At 35.7% G+C, this 23,456-nt stretch overlaps 11 protein-coding genes across 11 annotated transcripts; 7 read left to right on the top strand and 4 right to left on the bottom strand.

The window, feature by feature from the left end:
* Position 1: 1 nt before the first annotated feature.
* Positions 2–1,015, bottom strand: FDP41_000668 (uncharacterized protein; the record flags this gene model as incomplete). Its single annotated transcript, XM_044710340.1, has 1 exon — positions 2–1,015. The coding sequence occupies one exon, from the start codon at positions 1,013–1,015 to the stop codon at positions 2–4; it is 1,014 nt and encodes a 337-aa protein (XP_044569482.1).
* Positions 1,016–1,241: 226 nt separating this feature from the next.
* On the top strand, positions 1,242–3,311 carry FDP41_000667 (uncharacterized protein; the record flags this gene model as incomplete). Its single annotated transcript, XM_044710329.1, has 1 exon — positions 1,242–3,311. One exon carries the CDS (start codon positions 1,242–1,244, stop codon positions 3,309–3,311), a length of 2,070 nt encoding a protein of 689 aa, XP_044569481.1.
* Positions 3,312–3,369: 58 nt separating this feature from the next.
* Positions 3,370–6,064, top strand: FDP41_000666 (uncharacterized protein; the record flags this gene model as incomplete). The annotated part of the gene is made up of 2 exons (XM_044710318.1): positions 3,370–3,437; positions 3,688–6,064. 2 exons carry the CDS (start codon positions 3,370–3,372, stop codon positions 6,062–6,064), a joined length of 2,445 nt encoding a protein of 814 aa, XP_044569480.1.
* A 111-nt stretch (positions 6,065–6,175) lies between these two features.
* Positions 6,176–7,077, bottom strand: FDP41_000665 (uncharacterized protein; the record flags this gene model as incomplete). The annotated part of the gene is made up of 4 exons (XM_044710307.1): positions 6,176–6,337; positions 6,438–6,591; positions 6,695–6,738; positions 6,886–7,077. 4 exons carry the CDS (start codon positions 7,075–7,077, stop codon positions 6,176–6,178), a joined length of 552 nt encoding a protein of 183 aa, XP_044569479.1.
* Positions 7,078–7,536: 459 nt separating this feature from the next.
* On the top strand, positions 7,537–8,457 carry FDP41_000664 (uncharacterized protein; the record flags this gene model as incomplete). The annotated part of the gene is made up of 1 exon (XM_044710297.1): positions 7,537–8,457. One exon carries the CDS (start codon positions 7,537–7,539, stop codon positions 8,455–8,457), a length of 921 nt encoding a protein of 306 aa, XP_044569478.1.
* A 438-nt stretch (positions 8,458–8,895) lies between these two features.
* On the top strand, positions 8,896–11,097 carry FDP41_000663 (uncharacterized protein; the record flags this gene model as incomplete). Its single annotated transcript, XM_044710286.1, has 1 exon — positions 8,896–11,097. One exon carries the CDS (start codon positions 8,896–8,898, stop codon positions 11,095–11,097), a length of 2,202 nt encoding a protein of 733 aa, XP_044569477.1.
* Positions 11,098–11,224: 127 nt separating this feature from the next.
* Positions 11,225–12,984, top strand: FDP41_000662 (uncharacterized protein; the record flags this gene model as incomplete). The annotated part of the gene is made up of 3 exons (XM_044710275.1): positions 11,225–12,184; positions 12,231–12,560; positions 12,616–12,984. The coding sequence occupies 3 exons, from the start codon at positions 11,225–11,227 to the stop codon at positions 12,982–12,984; spliced, it is 1,659 nt and encodes a 552-aa protein (XP_044569476.1).
* Positions 12,985–13,120: 136 nt separating this feature from the next.
* Positions 13,121–15,403, top strand: FDP41_000661 (uncharacterized protein; the record flags this gene model as incomplete). The annotated part of the gene is made up of 4 exons (XM_044710264.1): positions 13,121–13,212; positions 13,347–13,631; positions 13,772–14,143; positions 14,296–15,403. 4 exons carry the CDS (start codon positions 13,121–13,123, stop codon positions 15,401–15,403), a joined length of 1,857 nt encoding a protein of 618 aa, XP_044569475.1.
* A 114-nt stretch (positions 15,404–15,517) lies between these two features.
* Positions 15,518–16,804, bottom strand: FDP41_000660 (uncharacterized protein; the record flags this gene model as incomplete). The annotated part of the gene is made up of 1 exon (XM_044710253.1): positions 15,518–16,804. The coding sequence occupies one exon, from the start codon at positions 16,802–16,804 to the stop codon at positions 15,518–15,520; it is 1,287 nt and encodes a 428-aa protein (XP_044569474.1).
* A 1,376-nt stretch (positions 16,805–18,180) lies between these two features.
* Positions 18,181–18,859, top strand: FDP41_000659 (uncharacterized protein; the record flags this gene model as incomplete). The annotated part of the gene is made up of 2 exons (XM_044710241.1): positions 18,181–18,470; positions 18,559–18,859. 2 exons carry the CDS (start codon positions 18,181–18,183, stop codon positions 18,857–18,859), a joined length of 591 nt encoding a protein of 196 aa, XP_044569473.1.
* Positions 18,860–19,137: 278 nt separating this feature from the next.
* Positions 19,138–23,300, bottom strand: FDP41_000658 (uncharacterized protein; the record flags this gene model as incomplete). Its single annotated transcript, XM_044710230.1, has 3 exons — positions 19,138–19,476; positions 19,521–19,847; positions 19,905–23,300. The coding sequence occupies 3 exons, from the start codon at positions 23,298–23,300 to the stop codon at positions 19,138–19,140; spliced, it is 4,062 nt and encodes a 1,353-aa protein (XP_044569472.1).
* Positions 23,301–23,456: the final 156 nt, after the last annotated feature.

Raw genomic sequence — 23,456 nt, 5'->3', positions numbered from 1 at the left:
GTTATTTATTCTCCATCATGCGTTGCTGCTTGAATTTAGAAACCTTTTTAGGGGCTTGATCTTGTGAGGAGCTACTAGAGGACGCAATCATTGATTTTGGAGATCCAAATCCCACGACCTCTCTCTCCATGATGTTGAAAGAGCTGGCACCTGAAGATGGTTTCATTGACGAGGGCGTACTCTGTGATGGTTTTAGTTGTTGCTTCGTTGTTGCTTCAGTGCTTGCCCCTTTCGTTCTGTGGAAATATTTCAGAATATCTTGTTGTAACTTTTTATCTTCCTCTCCAAATGAGTGAGTTTGCTTAGACTGTAATTCTTCCTTTTCTTCTTCATCGTCATGTAAATTGATGTTTTTCATTTTGTTTTCCATCATTTCTTCTCGTTCTAATTCATTCAATATTTTCTCTAAATCCTCTTCATCTTTTGGAGTTGTTTTTCGTCTATAGTGCAATTCATCTCTATCTTTCTTTCGTGAATTATATTCGAATACCATTTCCTCTGATTCTTCTAATTCTCTTAGATCTTTCAATTCATCAGGTATTTGGCTTTCCATTTCTCGAATCATTTGTTCAATTTTCTCAGCTTCGGACACATCCCTCAAATCTAATTTTTCTTGTTTAGGCTTTAAAACATGAGAATGTTTTCCAAGTCCCATTCCTTCATAAACACCATGCAATAATTTTCTCTCATTTTCCAAAGCATTCAATACTCTTTCTATACGTCTTTTTAAAATCTGTCTTGCATGATGAGCTGAAGTTTTAATAAAATAATTTTCTCCGAGAGCAACAGTGACTTCATTGGTTTGGATTAATTGCCCAGGCATGAAAGCTAATCCGTGAGACCCTATCGGAAGCATAGAGTGATGTTGTAATTTTTGCGGTATGTAAATGAGTGTGTCATATAATGTTTTAAATTCTTCAATCATCTTCTCATATTGTCGAATATTTTGACGATGGCGAACCACAAGTTCTGTGAATTGCCTTCCAAATTGTTCTCGGTCTTGCTGTTGAAACATTTTTTTTGATCAACTCAAAAAATGTTTCGTTCAATGTTTACGTTTCATCATCATCATGTCCCGGTTGTTATTTTTTAATGAACCGAACTGAACTTTTGTTTTAAAATACAGCTATGGAATTGAGCGCCAAAAAATTCAAAAAAATATTGTCTCGTAAAGATTTAAGGGAAGGTTGCCGTGCGCCTCATGACATTTAATTCAATTGCTCAGAAGAGATTTTAAAGCCATGTCGTCATACGGAAAAGCTCCAGGAAGAGCAGCTTCATCATCAGAAGCGAGAAACTTTACGGGAAAGATTGGAAATATTTCTCCAATCCAACATTACAAGAATAACACAGCGGCTTCGGGTCTGATGGCGACATATAACTATGAAAATACCAATTCAAAGCATGCCAATGACGAAGCTAATCTACATCATACACAGCCTGCAGGAAGCAAGTTTGATTTGCATACACCCAGAACCATTTCATCAGAACTTGACAACCGGCAATATTCACCCTCAGCCACTTCATCAGTCGACTCTTCACCTCCTATCGTGATTAATAGGCACTTGGAACAAATAGTTAAGTGTTCCTTATGTCATAACAAACCGACGACTCCACATTTGTGTCCTTGCTGTTCCAAAATTGTTTGCCTTCCATGTATCAAAAGATGGCTTGTTGATCAGGGAAAATCTAATTGTCCTAATTGCAGAGCTTCTCTTCATATGAACCAAATGGTGAACTGCAAATTCGTTTCAGAAATATCATCGGAGCTGGAAAAACTCCAATCCCAGATACATTCAAGAAAAGAAAAAACTATCACATCAACTCCAAGAAACATCATTGAACAATGCTCAAATCATGATCTCCCACTGATTTATTATTGCGAAACTTGCAAAGCAGCTATTTGCTCTGACTGTGCCATGTTTGAAGATAAACACAAAGCACATTCCTTCAAGAAAGTGTCAGAAGTTTACAAAGAATGTGTTGAGGTTGTTAAATCTGAATCAAATTCTGTTAATGTCAGATTGAAGGACCTTAACACATTAATTATCAATATTGATGAAAACATTAAGATGATTACCAAGTCTAAAGATGAAACTCTAAAATCTATTAACGAAACTGTGGAAGAAATACGAGGAAATTTGGAAACTCTTTACAAAACTAAGCTATCATCTCTGGTTTCACAAAAAAACCTCATTATCGATGAAATTTCAATGTTAGAACAGCTGAATAAGGAGCTTGGAAAACAAATAGAGACAAGCCCCCAATGTGTTTTAATACAAAAAACACCAGATATTGTGCGAGTGGTAGATGAAATTAACAAAAAACCACCAATTACGTTCTCAAAAATCTCTGTTGATCACTCATTCCCCAATGAACTAGTTCCAGCTTTTGAAGGTGGTCAATTCAAAATTGAAAATTACTTTGAGAAGGTGAAATCTACAGAAGTTATATATTCTGAACCGATCAACATAAATGGACTGCTTTGGAGATTGAAAGTGTATCCTAATGGAACTGGTTTAGCAAAAGGAGTCTTTATATCAGTGTTTTTGGAGATGTACAAGGGACTCTCCGAACCAAAGAAGTATCACTACAAAGTTGAAATGATTAACACACGAGATCCGGCTAAAAATATTGAGAGATCTTTTGCTTCAATATTTGAGTGTGGAGAATGCTGGGGATATAATCGTTTCTTCAGAGTGTCTGAGCTTATAAGCAATGGATTTGTTAATCCTGAGGAGGATGTATTAACTCTGAATTTCTTTGTTCGCCCAACCAGTTACTTTGAAAAATGTTTAGAACAATCAAGATATATTAAGGAGCTGGAAGACTTTAAGAAAAGTCATGTTGCCTTAGAGAGCTCATCATCTCCTGGAATGAACGAAGAGCTCGCTCCACACTCAGAAACTCCTCTATTCGACAAGAATAGTCTTGAAGAACACCAAAATGGTGGACAACAGCAAAACTGGATTGCCTCTTCAACTGCCGAGGATCCCAATCTCTCACCCATCGAATCATTTTCAACTCCATTCATTACTGAGGATGATTTAGCCTCTGTTTCGCCAAAACAGAGAAAAGAAGAATCATTTGCTTTCCAATCTCCACATAACATCAATGATCTAGATCATTCATCCAATATTTCCTTGAGCTCAGACGAAGAAGAGAATGCACCTCTTCCTGAAACAGCATGGAAACCAGTTGAGCCTGGTTTTTCAATACCCCATGTTGGAAATCAAAGTCATGAGGAAATTTCTTCAACATCTCAACCACAAATCACTCCATTTGAAGACGATCAATCAACCAATCAATAAATAATAAACGATGGAAAAAAATCAACCCGCCAAAAACGGATACAAATTTTCAAAAAAAATGAGTGTGCCTCAAGCGGTCAGAACAAGTTTTTGGCAACCAGCCCAACCCGAAGATGAAGATAGAGCGTAAGTGGTGTACGATTTCAAACTCCAATATTCATCAACAAGAACCTTAATAAAAGACTGTCATCATCCGAAACGAAGCCGTTGGTGTCAGTTCTTTCACGCTTGACGAAGATTGGAGAAGATCAAATCCGAAGAAAAATCGAGCAAAATGAAGATGTTATCGAAAATGACTACTCTAACACAGTTCACTCGTACGTGTTTTGCAAATGAATATATTTATTTGGATATATGAACTATAACAATTGTTTAGCGTATTGAATTGTTTTAAAAAGCGAATGAATGTGATAGAAGAGTGCGAGCTGTTCGACGAAAGTGACGATGATTATGAGATAGATGTTGACAAACTAATAGAGAGTGAACAAAATCTCAGTGAAAAGTTCAGAAAACGAAACGAGGATCCAAATTTCTATAAGGATTATCTTGGAGAAGGGTCGACCCATACAGTGAAACCTTCTGCAGTCTCGAATACAAGTAAGGGTGTGATACCTATTGAAAAAAGCACTGGTGCAATATTTGGTTCACATAAGAGGATTGATGAGGTAACATACCGAAATTACATCAACGCCAAAAGGCCTTCAACATTGGTGGTTTCAAAAATTCAAGGCCTTCAACCAAGAATTGACACCACCGGCGTTCCTTTAAGGGAAAATGAACGATACAAAAAATTTGAAGACTACGTTATCGACAAAAAGAAGCAGGCCGAGGAGGATCACAGAATGAAAGATTTCAGAAAAAGCCCTTACTCTGTCACAAACATGATAAAGGTGAGATGTAAAAAGAAGCTGAAAGATGGAGAAACGTCTTCAAAGAAAAGCAAAATCAAAAATACCCATAAGCCTAAACCACAAAAAGAGGTTCCATCTTCTCTTTCCAAACCAAAGAAAACCGTGAAAAAAGTGGTCGAACATCATCACCATTTCTATAAGGATGGTCAGATTGTTCATTCTGAAGTTTCCTCTTCTTCACAGCCTCCTCCTATTGTGATGGAGGAGCCGCAAAAGCCACTACTTCCCGCAAAGTATGACTACATTACTACCAACCCAACTCAGCAGACATCACAAAGTTATACCGTAAAACCTCTGGATCAGAGCGTCTCAGAAACGTCCTCTCAAAAAAGCAATACCTTGAGTACACACTCAAAAGTGTCCATTGAGCCCCTACCTAATCCTCCTGAGACCAAAGAAGAAAGACCATATCTACGAAACGACCAAAGTGAAAAGGAAAATATGTTGCTGGGAAATAACACCTCAAAGGAAGCCATTTTTACCAAAGCGACAGTGGGGTCAAAAACTCAAAAGAACAATAATCCAGAGAAAAACTTGCGTGTTCCTTTCGATTCTAGAGCACAAATTCAAAAAGAAAACCCTAATGAAAATCCTCCTGATAGATATTCAGAGAAACTAAACTTTAATCTTGCCTCAAATCACAAGAGCCAGAATGAGTCACACGGTCAACCACCAATTAATTTATTCAAAAAGAAAGAGATGACTTCAGAGGAAGGTCATAAAATGAAGGAGTTAAGCAATAGCATTGAATGTATCCTGTCAAACAGAAAGGACGACATGTCTATTGATCTCAAACTCAAACGATTCTTGAAAAAAAGAGAGAGAAAGAAACAAAAGAACAAAAGATCTTCTTCAACAAGCCCATTACGACAGTCTTCATCGTCACTTCAATCAAGCACCAAAACAAGCACTTCCTCTCTCGTGTCATCACGATCACTTCATCATGTGAGAGAAGTTCTGAGTCATTTAGATTTCTCAAAAGTGAAAGCGCTTCCAATGGAGAAAAAGTTGACCATTGAAGATGTACATCCATACCACGTTGCTTCACTTTCAACCCCTAATGAGATTGGATCTTTTGTGGAAATGGCCGAGTCGAGTGTCAACAAAATTCTAAAGCAACTCGAGCAAGTTCCCGAGAATTTGGATAACTCAAAGAGCAAGCAAGTTTGTGAAAAGCTGCTTCAGTCACAACTGGAGAGCATCAAAAAGTTGGCTGACGAAGTGAAGGAAGCATACCACTTGGCGACGGAGAAAGTCGATTCCAGTACAAAGTTTGTTCACGATGCAGAATTGGATGGCTTTGCTCGATCAACCAAACTCCATGATACTACTGTGAAAGCTGATATTAAGGGCCATGCTTATCCACACTCCATTGACGAATACAATAAGAGGAAATCTGCTGGTGTTGAAGGCAATTATAAGAGTGTGATTGAGAAAAAACAAGAGATGTTGCCTTCCAGTTCTCAAAATAGTTCCTCAAAATCGAAACGACCTTCCTCAGCTCCACCTAAGGGCCAGCAAGTGAAGCAAGCGGTCACAGCATCAAACACGGGTGCAAGACAACGCAATGCTACTTCTGGCCAAACCTTGTCGCAACAACCGTCTCAGCCAAAGAAATTGGTGGACGAAACCATCACACCTACATCCAAACAACCAAAATTCAAGAAACCCCTGAGAATTGAAATTGAAAACAACGATGAATCCACACATGTGGTCGAGGAAGAAGTTGTAAACTCACCACCCACTAGTCCTGAACATGATCATCCTTCAGCCAAGTCCACATATTTTAATTTAAATAGCTCTGTCGAAGAAAATAATGTTGAGGTAAATCCATATTTTTAAATTCATCGCTAGGTTTATAGTTATGTACAATCAATAAATATTATAATTTCACATTATTAATTCGTTTCATGAATGCATTCAAAATTGTATATCCACAAGTTTTAAATTTCATTAGTTGACACCTCTGTAAACTCCAACTGACACACTAAGACTCCCATGATCGACACCCATGAGGCTGAGCGTAAAATTTTTAAATGTATTCATGGCTGGAAAGTCTTGCTTGGTGAGAAACACAGAGGCTTGGCCCATAAAATCGTCATCTGAGAATGTATCCTAATTAGGAGTAATTAATGTCGTCGTGTGGTCATCCATATGGCCACATATGTGTGAGAATGATTTTTGCTCGCAACAAAGAATTGACTCTGTCACATACCTTATCCATCATTTTGAAAACGATATCTATTGAACTCAGTTCAGGATCTGTCACACAAAATGCAAATTCCTGATTCCAAGAAGCGTTCAATGACTTTTTAATCACCGTCGTTTGAGGCACTTCAGAAAATCCTTTGACATAAATTCTAACAAATCTATTTGTATAGCATTCAGATCAATTTGAAAAAATACAAAATTGGTACCACATTTTCATCCAATCGACTTCAACGATGACAAACAATCGACAATAAAACGTACGGATCAGATAAACCATTGAGGTCACACGACACTAGATCTTCTCCCTGTAGAGACAAGATTCCGTTCAAACATTGAAAAAGATCAGAAAAAACACGTTCCGGTCCATCATCGTTTGCACCACCATTTCAACAAAAAATTGATCATTTTGCTAGAAATACAATTTGTAAAAATTAAAACAATTAATTGCTCACCTTTAGAACCTTAATCCGAATGACATCCCCGGATTTCAATGAAATGTAATCATTCCCGCAGGACAATGGAATGGTTGGCTTTGAAAGTGCTTGTCGTTGTAGATGTTGTTGGTGACGGAATGTATAAACATCTTGTCGTATCTCATCTCTCACAGAGGGTGACCCCAACTGCAGTAGACGAGAGACAGACATTTTTTTGAAATTCAGTGAAGTGCAACCATGAAAAGTGACATTTGGGAGTTCTTACGAGGGGCATTGATTTCAAATCGAAAGAATATGAATTTCAAGAGGAAAATGAATTGTTTCAATCACATGTGTTTTGCTTATTCTCTTGTGTGGACTCTTTGTGGACTATTGGAAGATCGTCTTTTCTTTCATGAATCGACATTATTTTTTTTCACTTCAAAAAAAAATTAGAAGGAAGACAGCTTTTAAATCGTTCAACACCATTCATCAACATCATCATCATCAACATTTACTCTGAAGTAATTTTCCATACTGAACTTCGGAACGGATTATATCTACTATCATCTAAAATCATCATCAGTGATTATTTTAACAAGTTTTGAATTTATTTTCAACCTGTAGTGTAGAAGATTTTCTCCTTACCTTCGATATATATCATCACAATCATCAAAACCCTTTAACATCATGGCAAGCGATGAATTAATATGGACCATATTGGACAAATCGTTTTGTTCTTTTAAAAACAAAGCAACCGATCAACACTTGTGTACCAATCCCATGAATGTGGATGGTCAATGTAGAATGGTGTTTTGTCCTCTCGCAAACAGCAAATACGCAACAGTGGTTGAAAAGAAAGGACGTTTATATTTGTGCATCAAAACTCCTGAACGAATGCACCTTCCTAGCAAGATGTGGGAAAAGATTCTCATCTCTGATAATTATCAACAAGCCTTGAAAGATATTGATTATCATTTACAATGGTGGGATCATCAAAAGATTAATCGAGTCAAGAAGAGATTTACAAAATTATATTTGGTATTGAGAAGAATGAGACAAATTAGAAGTAAAGTTCAACACAAGATCAAGACAGTGAACAGAGCTGTCGAGAAGAGATTAGAAAAGAGAGAAAAGAGAGCAGAGCAAGTGGCTCGAATTGAACACACAATTGAACGAGAATTATTAGAGAGATTGAGAAATGGTGTTTATGGAGACTTGTATAAGAAGAAGATTAAGCAAGATGAAAAGAAAAAAGAAACAGAAAAGGAGGATGAGATTGAGGTGGAGTTGGAGGCTGCATCCGATGACGATGAGGATGCTTTCTATCCAGATTCTTTAAACAAGTTTGAAGTTGAAGAAGAAAATGAACAAGATATTGAAGATATTTATGCAGATTTGGAAGCAGCAAGCGATGATGACAATACAAGCGTTGCCAGTTTTGGATCGACCGCTTCACAAGCAGATATGGAAGATTTATTGAGGGATCTCCAAGATGCTGACATTAAGAAGAGGAAACGTGAACAGGCACGATCCAACACCAAGAAGATACGATACAACTATGAAAGCGAATACGAACGAGTCTCCTCATCCAGTACTCAACAACATTAAATATTACCTATTTCAACAACAATAACTGTAAACAATGATCAAGGAAATGTCAGGACAATGACAGGATCGACCACATGTGTCTTCCAGTGATGGGTATTGAATTCAGTTTAGGGAATCTCCAAATTAAAACAAAAAATGCAAGCTCCCGAAATGACATTGCACGATGTTTGCTCTCGCGGTGATGTTGAAAACTTGGTCCATAAAATGGTTCGCATGCCAAAAGACATGTCAGGCTGTCAGACCTCAAGAGGGAAAGACAACGAACCTAATCCGCACATCAAAATACCATCAACACAACAAAAATTACCTCCAACGTGAATTCGACTCGACATGACAACAATTCATCCAACAGGTCGCACCTTGTTTCTTTTGCGGCAAATAAGTCGTCATGATGATGCTTTCAAGATGAACCTTGTGATGATGGTGCTAGCAACAACCATGATGATCCTTTCTCTTCCCCAATATATTTTGGGTCAATCAAGTAATTTGCGATATTGCTCGATTGCCAACACCACAGTGATTCCACTCACCACAAGCTTAACAGGTCAACAACAACCCGGAATATTATGTCCCTTTGGATTCATCAAACAAAGAAATATCACTTCGGGTCTGTTCACTTGTCAAAGTGTGATGGATTTATTGAATGACATTGTGGACAAGAAGGATTGTTTCTTGCCACCAGGTCGAGACAATGAAAAATCATTGCCCTACTTTGACACTACAAACTGTATTTTCAATTATCTTCATTGTTCTCCTCGAACCAGAAAGTGCACCCTATTCAACACGAGAAGTTTGGGCGATGCATGTGTAGACCGATTTAGTTGTGCAGGATCGGTTCAGAAAAATCACATCAATTGCTTTGAAGGAATTTGCACCACTTTGGAGAGGGATGAAGTGTTACCGATTGGATCCTCTTGTAGTGTGGATCCCTCAGCTCCCAATTTTTCTTCCTTTGTGAGCTATGAGAACAACACCTTTGCAACTTGCAACAATGAGTCTACTTGTGTGTCGACGAGTGGTTCTCTCATGTGTGTGAGAGTTCAACAGGAAAGAGCAAAGAGATTTGGAACATGTGGAATGATGTACACGTCGACTAATTGGTCTGAGAACAACACTACAGTGGTGGTGGCGTCGGAAAAAAGTATTGTGTTGTGTGAAGATGCACATCTTTGCTCATTTATTGAACATGGCAAATGTTTGCCAAATTATGCTTCGACGGACTTTTTTGACAAGTTTAGACTTCCTTTCACAACCTTTGTTGATCCTCATCATTTTAGTCTTTCAATGAGAATAAGCTCAACTCTCTTTGAGGGAAGAAGAGCTTACGTCAAACAAGGAACTGAATTTTGTACAGACAATCAAGGTTGTTCTGGAAACGCACTTGATGTATTTGCTGCCTTACAAATCAAGTCAAGTTATTCATACATACGAGGACCAGTGGCTTTTAATGGAACCTACTCTGCAATGCTTAGCAAATGTGACACATCTCTGAAGAAATGTATTCGAGTCTTTGGAAAAGAGAATGGAATGCCATGTTCAGAAAATGCCGAATGTCGATCGACTTATTGTTCACCTTTCAACAACATGACTTGTTCTGAGTTGCCAAAAGAAGTTGCATGTGGACCAAGTGTTTCCAGTGCATCATTGTCTGATTGTCCAGGATATTCACAATGTGTGTGCACCAACTCGAGTCGAGGAGTTTGTATGAGTTTATGTTTTGCTGAATTGACAGATTTGCATTCATGTTCCTATAATTTTGGAATGGTTGGATCAAATAGTGCAATTTCTAAAATGGAAAATACTTTAATTCCATTCTATGACAATCAATCCTCAATATTTTCTCTTGAAAATGGAAAATGTAAAGAATACATGATCAAATATTTTGAATGTATGAAGAATATTCAACAAGAAATGAATTTGGAGACTCATGATTTGCCATATTCTCCTTTAACAAGACGAAATGGAATGACAGGAAAATCTTTGTCACTCTCTGAACCCAATGACATTGTTTTGAAAAGTAATTTGGCAAATTTATCTCTATCTGAAGATGAGACAGATGTATTTGCAATTGCTGAAGTGAATTTGACCAACATTGAAAATAATCAATTTTCAAACATTTCAGAAGTATCCTTAACAAGAATTGATATGTTTAATGAAAGTTCAAGTTCAATGTTGATGCAAGTTTCAAGCATGTATTCAAATTTTAACATTTCAGAACAAGTGGTTGTTTATATTTTGGAAAGAATGGCAGGATTAATTCCAAAATATAAAACCAAAGAAATTAATTTCAGATCAACCTTGAAAGTGTGTGGATGTTGCACTCCAACAGTGACCAATTATTTGCAAGATTCACTTCATGGAGGAATTTTATTGAAAGGAAATGATTCAAATATTCTCTCTTCAGGATTGATTGCATTCTCTGATTTATCATTAAGTAATACCATCTCTGGATTTGAACCAATTATGGGACATAATTCATTTCTGAATCGAAATTGGTATGAGAAATGTGACATTATTTTAGTTCCAGCTGAAGATATTGATGTGATTACACTCTCTGTGAAGAATAACATGTTAATTTTGGATCGAAATTCAACAGATGGAAATTCATTGAAAGAATTGGAAGAAAAAATCAATGAATGAATTATTCTCTGTTGCAATTTCAAACATTCCATCAAAAGTGTTGACAATTCCAAGAAGTGTGAGAGATGCTGCCCTAAAGAATCAAACATTATTGGATCGAGTTTCTTCAGTGTTTAAAGATGCAGTAATGGATAATTATTGGCATGTTTATAATGTGTTAAATTTGACGAGTTCAATCAACTCAACCGATTGTTCCATTTTCAATTCGACTTTTGATATTAAGGCTTATCATAGAGTCATATTCTCATATCCAGTGACATTTGACACTTCAGTTCCATTTCCTCTTTCTTCTCCTTCATTTGTGATTGAGAATGATCAATGGTTTATGCAGAAATTATTTTTTGGAATCATTTCTGATGAGATATTGATGAACATATTCTCAAAATTGGCAAGTCCAAAATGTTACAGCAGTTATAACTCTTATTTGGGTGTATTCCATTATAATGATGTCTCAAAATATTGGGATTTGATTCTGAAAGATTCCATGTTATTCATTGTGATTGCAAGTTGTCTCTTGTTTTATATTTTATTGATCACAAGTTTTAGAAAAAGTTTGGCCATGAAGAGAAGATTATTTGCACCATTTATTGGACCATTTTGCATGATGATCATTTGTTTGGTTTATATTGAACCTATTTTAATGTCTCTATTCAAACATGTTGGAAAGAATATTATTCCATTCATTCCAATTCCAAATTTATTCATTTCATTATTGAGTGCTTCTTATATTGTAGTGTCCATTCGATTTTATTATTTGAGAAATTTATATCAAATCAGAACAGGATTAGATGAAAAGATGAAGAATAACAAAATGAATAATATGAGAATTTATCGAATTTTCGTTCAACCCTATGTCACTCTCTCATTGGTGATCATTATCACTTGTATTGTTTTTGGAATTTGGTTTGGAATATTTTATGGAATTTTAGAAAGTATAATTATTGAAAGATTTGGAAGATTTGAATGGACACTTCAATTTGATGCTTCCTTATTGGCATTGACCACTCAATTTGCATTCTTGAGTTTATTTTCAATTCTTTGTTTATTTGTTGATGCCTTTTTCAATTTGAAAAAGATTAGAAAACATGTAAGTTGTTTTTGTGAATCATTGTTATTGATGACCATTTCAAAAGGGCTTGTACTACTACTTCATGTTTGATGATCCATTCTACATGAGAGTGGACATTATTTCACAGTTACTCATTTTCTTAACTTCAATTCTCGTCATCTTGGACATCTTTGTTTGGAATACTCTCATCATCAACAGAATTGGAATTACTCTCTTCTTTTTGTTCTCTCTCATGTTATTTGGTGGAAATATAATTTTAGTGGAATTTTTAATCTCTATTAAGAATAGAAAAGTGAAAACTTTTTGTGTGAACTCCACCATTGACCAATTGAGTCTTTTAGAAACTGAATGGATGGAATATATGAAAGATTTTAATTTTAGAGAATTACAAAAGGTTTGTATCATTATTTCATTAATCATAGACACTGAACATAATGTCCTTCTCATAGAAATATGCAACAAATGAATTCTCAGTAGAAAATTATTTATTATTTGAAGACTTGGAAAAGTTGGAACGTAAACAAAGAGTCACTTTCGATGACATGACGTATTTGAGCACCAATTACTTTTCTCATTTAGCTCCTTACTCGATTAATTTACCTGCATTTTGTTACACTCAATTCACACTTCTTCTTGGTAATCTCACTCTAAATCCAAATGAAACCATTTCCTTTAGTGAATTAGAAGCCATCAAAACACAAGTGATTACCAATAATCTTGATACCTATAGTAGACTCATTTTGACAGATGAATGTAAAAAGTGGAAAGAAGTTTCCATGCTTCAACAAGAATTGAATATTGTCCATAAGAAGGTTTAAAGGATGCAAAGTGGTGAATGCTTTCATGTTGTTTGATATATCTCCTTGTCCTTCATGGTCAATCAATGATTTTCAAAAGTATGTTCATCTCACGTCTGCTGTCATTAAAAATTGACAAGTTTTCAGCTCAAAAAAAATGTCTGAAACTCTTCACTTCCTCTTTGAAAACATTCCTGCTTCCGATAAGGAACCCTTTGTGGTTAAGATTGGAGGCAATGTTGTATTCACGTACGTATGATTGTGTTCTTCTAATTACAACCATTTATAACTATAATATATTATTTTGTTTTTAACAAATTCATTCCATTCATCGATTTTATTGACCGATTCATTATATTATATTCAATTGTTGATTCACACAGAGCCACCACTCCACAAAAAAACACTTCTCACACAGTTCAAGTCACACCTTCTGGACTCAGTGCCATTCATCGTGAATTTATCAATTTTGTCATTCCTCAAGCAGATATTGATGAATTGAATCAATACGATCTCACCAATCGAGGATATCATTTCAGAGTGCGTGTGAAAAAAATCGGAGAACTCTCTGTCTTGCAAGGATTGAATAAGAATTTTGAAGAAGAGAATGTCATTTTGGATGATCAACGTAAATTCTATGTCGATGAAAAGACTGGTGAATATACCTAGTAGGTTTTTGTGTGATGTATATATATATATATGACTACTATTACTACTAATAATGATAATAATAATGATTATAATAATTACTACTACTACAACTACAAATAATAATAATACTCATCACACCAAATTCTGAAATTATTAGCAAGTACAACAAACCAGTATATTTGGCAGATGACTATGAAAAGAGTCCAAAAGCTAAAATTGCAAAAGCAATTGCAAATTCAGCAGATTTCGGAAGTGACTCCACAAGAATATGGCTTCACTTGTCAGGCATTGATGCCAGTGAAGAAGAACCTTTTGAAATTCTTGACGCCGATCAACAAGACAAGAATTTATTCAAAAGTTCAAAACCAATTTTTAAGAGAAAGGAAGTCATGTTGTATGTGAGAAAAGCAGATCCAACTGCAAAGAGTCATGTTGCAAATTTGCATATCAAAATTCCAACAGTTGGTGTGGATTCTGTGGTTGATTTTGATTTGACTACTTTGGGAACTCATATTTTAATTGCTGTCTTGTAAGTAGAAAGTGCTATCCAATGAGAGTAGTTCATTGAGAATTCAAATGATTATTATGATTGTTGAAATGTTGTCATTATAAAATGTCATGTTGAAATGTTGTCATTATTACCTTATGAAAATTATTTGGTGAATTCACTGTTCTCAACAGAAATGAAGGTTCCAATGTCGAAATTCAACAAAAGACCAACAAAATGTTCGATGAAAAATTCTTCAATCCAGTTCACTATGCAAATGCTGAGAGAGAATACAAGGAAAAGACTCGTGTGAAAACAACGACCAAATATGATGATGACGATGATTCTGCTCCAACTCCACAACAAGTTGCCAAACATGGAGATTCTGAATCTCTGGATGAAGTGACCGTTACTCTCTATGTGAATAATATTCCAGCATCCAAGAAGGAACCTTTCACTATTTACATGAATGGTGACGAATTTTTCAAGAGTGAAGAGGAGATTCCAGTCACAAGAACAGCAATATTGAGAGCAACGTTTGATAAGCCACCTCGTGGAGAAGAATTAATTGTTGAAATTCGTTTCAAAATTGACGCTCGAGATGTTGACACCAAACAACAATTTAACATTACCAAAAATGGTACTTTCTTGTTCTTTGGTGTTGAAAAAGCTGGTGATGCAGAACGAATTCAAATGAAACAACAATTCAATGATACTTTTGGTCCTCAAAGTTCACAACAAACTGCCACCAAGTCAGCTGCTTCTTCATCTTCTGAGATCATTCCAGTGCACTTCCATTTGGCAAACATTAATGCTTCAGCAGAGAAGCCATTTGAACTATTTGTGAATGGACAACAAATTTACAAACAAACTCAAGATCTTGGTGATAAGATGGCAATTGTTACTGGTAAATTACCAAAAATTGATGATTTACGTATTGATTTGAGAGCTGTCGCAAAAGCTGATGGTCTTGAAGAAGAATCCGAACTTAATATTACCAAGTATGGTAATTATTTGAAAATTGAAATCAGCTCAGATCGTTCAGTCATTGATATTACTCAAGCTGATAATGCAGATTTTGACAATGCAACTATTGTTGACTCAAAGAAAATGCCTTCCAAGAGCTCTAGTAGTTCAACCACTACCTCCAAGACTCCTGAAAAGAAGACAACCACTTCTCAATCAAGCTCTTCTGGTGGAGATTATCTTGATCAATTGAAAAAGTTAGGCGAGCTCAGAGATGCTGGAATTCTCACTGAAGAGGAATTCCAAGCTAAGAAGAAGAAAATTCTTGGCTTGTAATTGTTGGATCAATTCCATTAAAATAAACACATCTTGACACCATTTGTCAAATTGTAACGAATGAGTTGCCAATTATTGTTGAGTTGTGAGCTGTTCCATTGTCCTTAAGAAATGTTAGTCAGATAGAATTTGCAAGACCTTATCAATACACTGTTTTCTCAATAAGACTGAATTATGATCCGACTGCAAAACCACAGGTTCAAATTTCATGTGAGAGGGTACTCGTGATGTTTGTTCTTCGTAAGTCAATACAAGGTCTGACAAAATATTACTTCTGTTACTTGGAGAGGAAGTGGCTTTCTTGACTTTTTTTTGAGTGGCAGATAGTGACGTTATCACATGAGTTAATTTGACCTTATTAAACAAAGGTGAATGAGGTTGCCACCAATACATGTCCAAAAATTTTCCATCATCACTCAATGACTTGTCATTCATCATTAATTGTTCAACAATGGTTGGTTCATGTTCATATTTTCGAAGTATCTTTGCTAATGGAAGTAAAAAGGAAAGATTTCTAGCGAGTCGAACATTTCCACTCAAGAGAGGTGAAATTTGAATGAGATTTAACATTTCTTGGCGATTCAAAGAGTCAAGAACAGGATTATTCAATATGAATGATTGGTTCGAGCTCTCTAATTGCTTCATGAGAGTCATGACTAGAAATCTTCTGACAACCATGCTTCCCATGGAATGAGTCACAAAATGATATTCTTGTTTTACATGATTTCCATTCATAGAATCCACATTTGGTATTTGGTTTTTCGTTGTTGTGTGGATGGTTGTAAAATTATTACTATCGACATTCTTCTTTCCATGTTGCTGATTCCATAACTTTCCAACACTCGACAAGACATGTTCCGTTCGATCATGATGCTCATTCAAAAATTGTAACAATTCCTCCGATGATCTCTCAATGGATTGCCTCGGAGAAGGATAACAATAATTCAAAACGTTAAATCCACTCTCCAATAATTTCTTTTCTAATAAACAAAATTGAGAAGCAAATCCAAAACATCCATGAACAAGAACAATATTCTTGTGAGTTTTCCGTTGTTCCCATGAACAAGCAGTAGTATTCATCGTATCTGTTGTATCTGTTGTATTCATCATCGTATGGCCATGATGATGATTCAACTGTTGTTGTTGTTGATGATGATCCAAATGAGGCTGTAATAACGAAATATGAAATGAAGAACAAGAAGGGTTTCTTTTAGCACTGTAACCTCTCCGAAGATGATGATAAAGGTATACTCCTCCTCCTCCTCCACTCTCATCATCATAACAACCAATAAGAGATTTCAGGCAAAAAAGACCACCACGAAGGCTACACCCATTCGTGAGGGTGGTGCTGGTTGTGGTGATGGTGATGAGGGTGCTGGTGGTGCAGCACAATTTTCTCATGCTATTTGTTGTTACGCGTAACAGTTCGTAAACAAAATTCGTTACAACAAGTTTTTTTGATCGAAAACAAACTCAATGAACAACTACAGTAAATCAATCATCATGGAAATGGGATGATTCGAATGGACAAGCGGAAATCAACCCTCAAAACACTGTTGTTGGATGGGAAAGGACCCTCACATGACCCCTCGACGTCTTGTTCGACACCGACACATCAGCTGCCAAAGAGAGAGCGTTGGGAAATCTCTGTGTTCCTTTCGCTTTATTTTTCCAACCCAAGAGGTTTTAATATTTTAAGAATTCACAACCTCACAAAAGACAGAGAAGGGAATTCACGATCATGTCCAAGTTGAATGCTCCAATGCCCGTAAAAGAAGTCTAAAGAACATTTGCGTATCAAGTATTGAAAAAAAACAAACACCCGTACGCGCATTCACACTCCAACTCCCTCACGTTCCCAAATTGCTGCACTCCACTCACTGCTGGTCACACATGCATCCACAGACACAAACCACAAATTCATCATCCAATTACATCATCTCTGATTCAGATTCATCGTCTGTCAAAACTCAACTCGAGAATTACAAATACATTTGGTCCTCACAGAATTATGATCCTTTGCCAGTGAATCATCTGTCAGAGGATGAGCAGTTAAAAGAGTATAAACGAGCGTATGAACATCATTGTGCTTCGTATATTTATCAGGAATTAATAGAACTGTATAAAGAAAAGGGATTAATGAACAATGAAAAGAAATTGTAAAACAATAATGAACAAGATATTGATCTCTAGTCGTAGAAATTGGAGAGTTGTGTTGCGCTTGATGAGTAGTGTTTGATCCTCAGCATAGCAAGACTGACCAGCGAAAGTGCACTCCGGGCTTCGAGGACACGATTTATGTCCCTGCAAAAAAAAAGTTTCTGTAGAGCCAGCGTTAAGGAGGGACCATTCGAAAAGAGCAATTTTGAAGAGTGAATGGTGCTGTCAAAATGTCAACTCTGTAACCAATTAAAGAATTGTCCACTCTATAAAAAAATTTTTACAGATCAATAGCGTGAAATTCTTAAGAGTGGTTGGCCATGGATGATTGTGAGGATGTTTCAACTTTCTTACTCTCCACCATCTGTTTTCTAAGAGCTTGGTCTACAACAAACCATACTTCTCAAACAGTAATTCTTTCATTGTTTTAATAGAGTTAACATCATCTTTAAAATTGACCCTGCCCCTTTCAAAGACGAGTTGAGTTAAATCCCACCACTAATTAATTGGTTGACCCCATTAAATGAATAACCACCAATTATATTGGTTAATAAAAAGAATCCAACCAAAAACAAAAAAATACAGGAATGGGTTTATTGAAAACCAAAAACAAAAAAATGCTCTCTTATGAAACACTGACCATCATGTTAGGATCTTTCTTCACGGGGATTCTTGTTGCAAAATCGTATGATTTGCTCCGAGGACCGACTGCTGTGGTCATCAAGAAAGAAGAGAAGAATCAACAACAAGAGGAAAATGATGATGAAGAATGGGAAGATGTGGAGGAAGATGTTTCCGATGAGGATGATGAGGAAGAAGACTCCGATCCAAAGAAAATGACCTTGTTGGTGAGAGGTGATCTTAATATGGGTAAAGGAAAAATGTGTGCGCAATGTGGACATGCAAGGTAATGATTAGAATTTATTTATAATTATAATTAATAAGACTGTTTAAATAATTATTCGAAATTTTGAAATTGAAAATTATTTAAACAGTCTTGGAGCTCATCGAGCGATTCATCAAAGAGTTAAAAAAAATCCAAAGAACGAGCAATACAAGGAACATTTAAGATGGCTAAATAAGTGGCATCATTTTGGAGCTGCTAAGGTTGCACTCAGAGTTGACGCCAACCAAATGAAACATTATGAAAGTGAAGCTAAAAAGAAAGGTCTTCCAACGTATCGAGTTTTAGATGCGGGTAAAACACAAGTTGAACCAGGAACAGCAACAGTGGTTGCAATTGGTCCATGCCCTGCAAGATTATTAGAATTCACAAAAGATTTGAAATTGTTATAATGCGTGGTTCATGACCTCAATTTCAAGTCAATTTGTTTTCATTTCAAATCATTATGATTCATTTCTCTTTACCACTACAACATAAACGCGTTTTCAGAGGTGGTATTGAGAAAAAAAAATTAAATTTCCCGTCCAGCCAATTTTTTTCTCCTGGCTTGGGAGATCTCGTTACCTGTCACTCCCACCTGTATACGTTACTGGGGTTCTTATGTTGTAGTGTGTGTGAATTCCCAACAAGATACATTAAATTTGTTGATTTTATTGTTGCAAGTTGTTGGTTAAATTTTCATTTGAGATTGGAAGGAAGCAATTTCTTTCCACTTTTTATATTCCTTGGTTAAGGTCAATCGGTTGAATGTGTCCAAATTGTTGGCAATGACTTCATTCTTGATGGTTTCGAGCTCACTAAATTGAATATTTGCATTTCTTGTCAAAATCTCTGCAAATTTAGTGTAACAATGGGCAGGTAAATTGATCGAGTAAGGAGACAGACTACTGAGATAGGTGGTTTGTAAATAATGGAGATCCTCTACAGTCAATACTTTTTGTTTCTCTAATTTTTCTAAATGTTCGTACAACAAAAAGTTCTCTAACGAAAATTCATTCTTGGCATATTTCTATTCCAAAATGAGAAAAAACATTGCAAAATATCAATACATACCATCTGCAATTCTCTAAAGTGAACATCTTTCATGTTTTCAACCCATTCGGTTTCGAGGACGCTTAATCGATCAACAAAGCAGTTCAAACAACCGTTTGTCCTTCTGTTCTTAATGGATATTGCTGTTTCAACTATCATAATATTTCCACCAAATATCATTAGAGAGCAAAGGAAGAAGAGAGTAATTCCAATTCTGTTGATGATGAGAGTATTCCAAACAAAGATGTCCAATACTACAAAAATGGAGATAAAAAAGATAAAGAGTTGTGAAAGGATATCAATTCTCATGTGGAACGGATCATCAAATATAAAGTAATACCCAAAGCCCTTAGTTCATGAAAATAATATTATTTGTGGATTGAATGCATTTTGGTGAATACTTACATGTTTTCTAATCTTTTTCAAATTGAAAAAGGCATCAACAAATAAACAAAGAATTGAAAATAAACTCAAGAATGCAAATTGAGTGGTCAATGCCAATAAGGAAGCATCAAATTGAAGTGTCCATTCAAATCTTCCAAATCTTTCAATAATTATACTTTCTAAAATTCCATAAAATATTCCAAACCAAATTCCAAAAACAATACAAGTGATAATGATCACCAATGAGAGAGTGACATAGGGTTGAACGAAAATTCGATAAATTCTCATATTATTCATTTTGTTATTCTTCATCTTTTCATCTAATCCTGTTCTGATTTGATATAAATTTCTCAAATAATAAAATCGAATGGACACTACAATATAAGAAGCACTCAATAATGAAATGAATAAATTTGGAATTGGAATGAATGGAATAATATTCTTTCCAACATGTTTGAATAGAGACATTAAAATAGGTTCAATATAAACCAAACAAATGATCATCATGCAAAATGGTCCAATAAATGGTGCAAATAATCTTCTCTTCATGGCCAAACTTTTTCTAAAACTTGTGATCAATAAAATATAAAACAAGAGACAACTTGCAATCACAATGAATAACATGGAATCTTTCAGAATCAAATCCCAATATTTTGAGACATCATTATAATGGAATACACCCAAATAAGAGTTATAACTGCTGTAACATTTTGGACTTGCCAATTTTGAGAATATGTTCATCAATATCTCATCAGAAATGATTCCAAAAAATAATTTCTGCATAAACCATTGATCATTCTCAATCACAAATGAAGGAGAAGAAAGAGGAAATGGAACTGAAGTGTCAAATGTCACTGGATATGAGAATATGACTCTATGATAAGCCTTAATATCAAAAGTCGAATTGAAAATGGAACAATCGGTTGAGTTGATTGAACTCGTCAAATTTAACACATTATAAACATGCCAATAATTATCCATTACTGCATCTTTAAACACTGAAGAAACTCGATCCAATAATGTTTGATTCTTTAGGGCAGCATCTCTCACACTTCTTGGAATTGTCAACACTTTTGATGGAATGTTTGAAATTGCAACAGAGAATAATTCATTCATTGATTTTTCTTCCAATTCTTTCAATGAATTTCCATCTGTTGAATTTCGATCCAAAATTAACATGTTATTCTTCACAGAGAGTGTAATCACATCAATATCTTCAGCTGGAACTAAAATAATGTCACATTTCTCATACCAATTTCGATTCAGAAATGAATTATGTCCCATAATTGGTTCAAATCCAGAGATGGTATTACTTAATGATAAATCAGAGAATGCAATCAATCCTGAAGAGAGAATATTTGAATCATTTCCTTTCAATAAAATTCCTCCATGAAGTGAATCTTGCAAATAATTGGTCACTGTTGGAGTGCAACATCCACACACTTTCAAGGTTGATCTGAAATTAATTTCTTTGGTTTTATATTTTGGAATTAATCCTGCCATTCTTTCCAAAATATAAACAACCACTTGTTCTGAAATGTTAAAATTTGAATACATGCTTGAAACTTGCATCAACATTGAACTTGAACTTTCATTAAACATATCAATTCTTGTTAAGGATACTTCTGAAATGTTTGAAAATTGATTATTTTCAATGTTGGTCAAATTCACTTCAGCAATTGCAAATACATCTGTCTCATCTTCAGATAGAGATAAATTTGCCAAATTACTTTTCAAAACAATGTCATTGGGTTCAGAGAGTGACAAAGATTTTCCTGTCATTCCATTTCGTCTTGTTAAAGGAGAATATGGCAAATCATGAGTCTCCAAATTCATTTCTTGTTGAATATTCTTCATACATTCAAAATATTTGATCATGTATTCTTTACATTTTCCATTTTCAAGAGAAAATATTGAGGATTGATTGTCATAGAATGGAATTAAAGTATTTTCCATTTTAGAAATTGCACTATTTGATCCAACCATTCCAAAATTATAGGAACATGAATGCAAATCTGTCAATTCAGCAAAACATAAACTCATACAAACTCCTCGACTCGAGTTGGTGCACACACATTGTGAATATCCTGGACAATCAGACAATGATGCACTGGAAACACTTGGTCCACATGCAACTTCTTTTGGCAACTCAGAACAAGTCATGTTGTTGAAAGGTGAACAATAAGTCGATCGACATTCGGCATTTTCTGAACATGGCATTCCATTCTCTTTTCCAAAGACTCGAATACATTTCTTCAGAGATGTGTCACATTTGTTAAATGTTTCAAAAAACGACGCGTTGAAACTCGGGCCTCCCTTCATGTAAGAATAGCTTGACTTGATTTGTAATGCAGAATTGCCGAGTGCGTTTCCGCTACATCCAGAGTTATGTTTACAAAAAGAATTACTTCTTGTAGTAAAAGCTTGCCTCGTGTCCATATACGTGGAGCTTAATTGAAGCTCGAACTCTTCTGGTGGAGTTATTAGAGTCCTAAATGGGGATCTAAATGTGTCATAAAAGTCTGTAGAAGCATAATTAGGTAAGCAATTACCGTGCTCCATATTTGAACAAACATGTGCATCTTTACACAACCTCACACTTATATCCATAATAGTGTTGTTTTCAACGGTGTAAAACATTCCACATGATCCAAATCTTGGAGCTCTTCCTGGTTGCACTCTCATGCATTTTGAGGATCCGCCATTGGACACACAAAGAGAGTTGTCATTACATGTGGATAATGTGTTATTCTCATAGCTAATGAAAGAAGAAAAAGTTGAGAGATCAGATGGACAGAGAGCACCTGTAGGTAGAACAGTGTTTCTCACAAGAGTGGTGCATTTTCCTTCAAAGCAATTGATGTGATTTTTCTGAACCGATCCTGCACAACTAAATCGGTCTACACATGCATCGCCCAAACTTCTCGTGTTGAATAGGGTGCACTTTCTGGTTCGAGGAGAACAATGAAGATAATTGAAAATACAGTTTGTAGTGTCAAAGTAGGGCAATGATTTTTCATTGTCTCGACCTGGTGGCAAGAAACAATCCTTCTTGTCCACAATGTCATTCAATAAATCCATCACACTTTGACAAGTGAACAGACCCGAAGTGATATTTCTTTGTTTGATGAATCCAAAGGGACATAATATTCCGGGTTGTTGTTGACCTGTTAAGCTTGTGGTGAGTGGAATCACTGTGGTGTTGGCAATCGAGCAATATCGCAAATCTTGAGCTTGTATTCGACGAGTGGAGAGTATCATTCCAACGAGCAGCATCAACAACACAATCATGAACCTGAAAGGTGTTTTTGATGAGAATGTTGTCGTCCGCTTCATCTTGATGCCGTCGTGGTTTTCTTTTCCTCGTAATAAATCCAACAAAAGAAAACCAGGATTTGGTTCCACAGCGTCAGACATTGATAGCTTGGACCTTTGGCTATTGTCGGTAAAAACCAAGAATCGGTATTACGCAGTCATTTTAGTTAAAATATTCATTCAAAAAGGGCAAACTTTCCAGAGACACCATACCATGTACCTCCAATAATACCTTTCCAAATTTCTCACCACAAGTTG

The sequence above is a fragment of the Naegleria fowleri genome, assembly GCF_008403515.1.
Source record: "Naegleria fowleri strain ATCC 30894 chromosome Unknown tig2, whole genome shotgun sequence".
NCBI classification, from domain to species: Eukaryota; Heterolobosea; class Eutetramitea; order Acrasida; family Naegleriidae; genus Naegleria; species Naegleria fowleri.
Note: the sequence above shows the minus strand (reverse complement) of the source record. Positions and strands in the feature narration are given on the sequence as shown.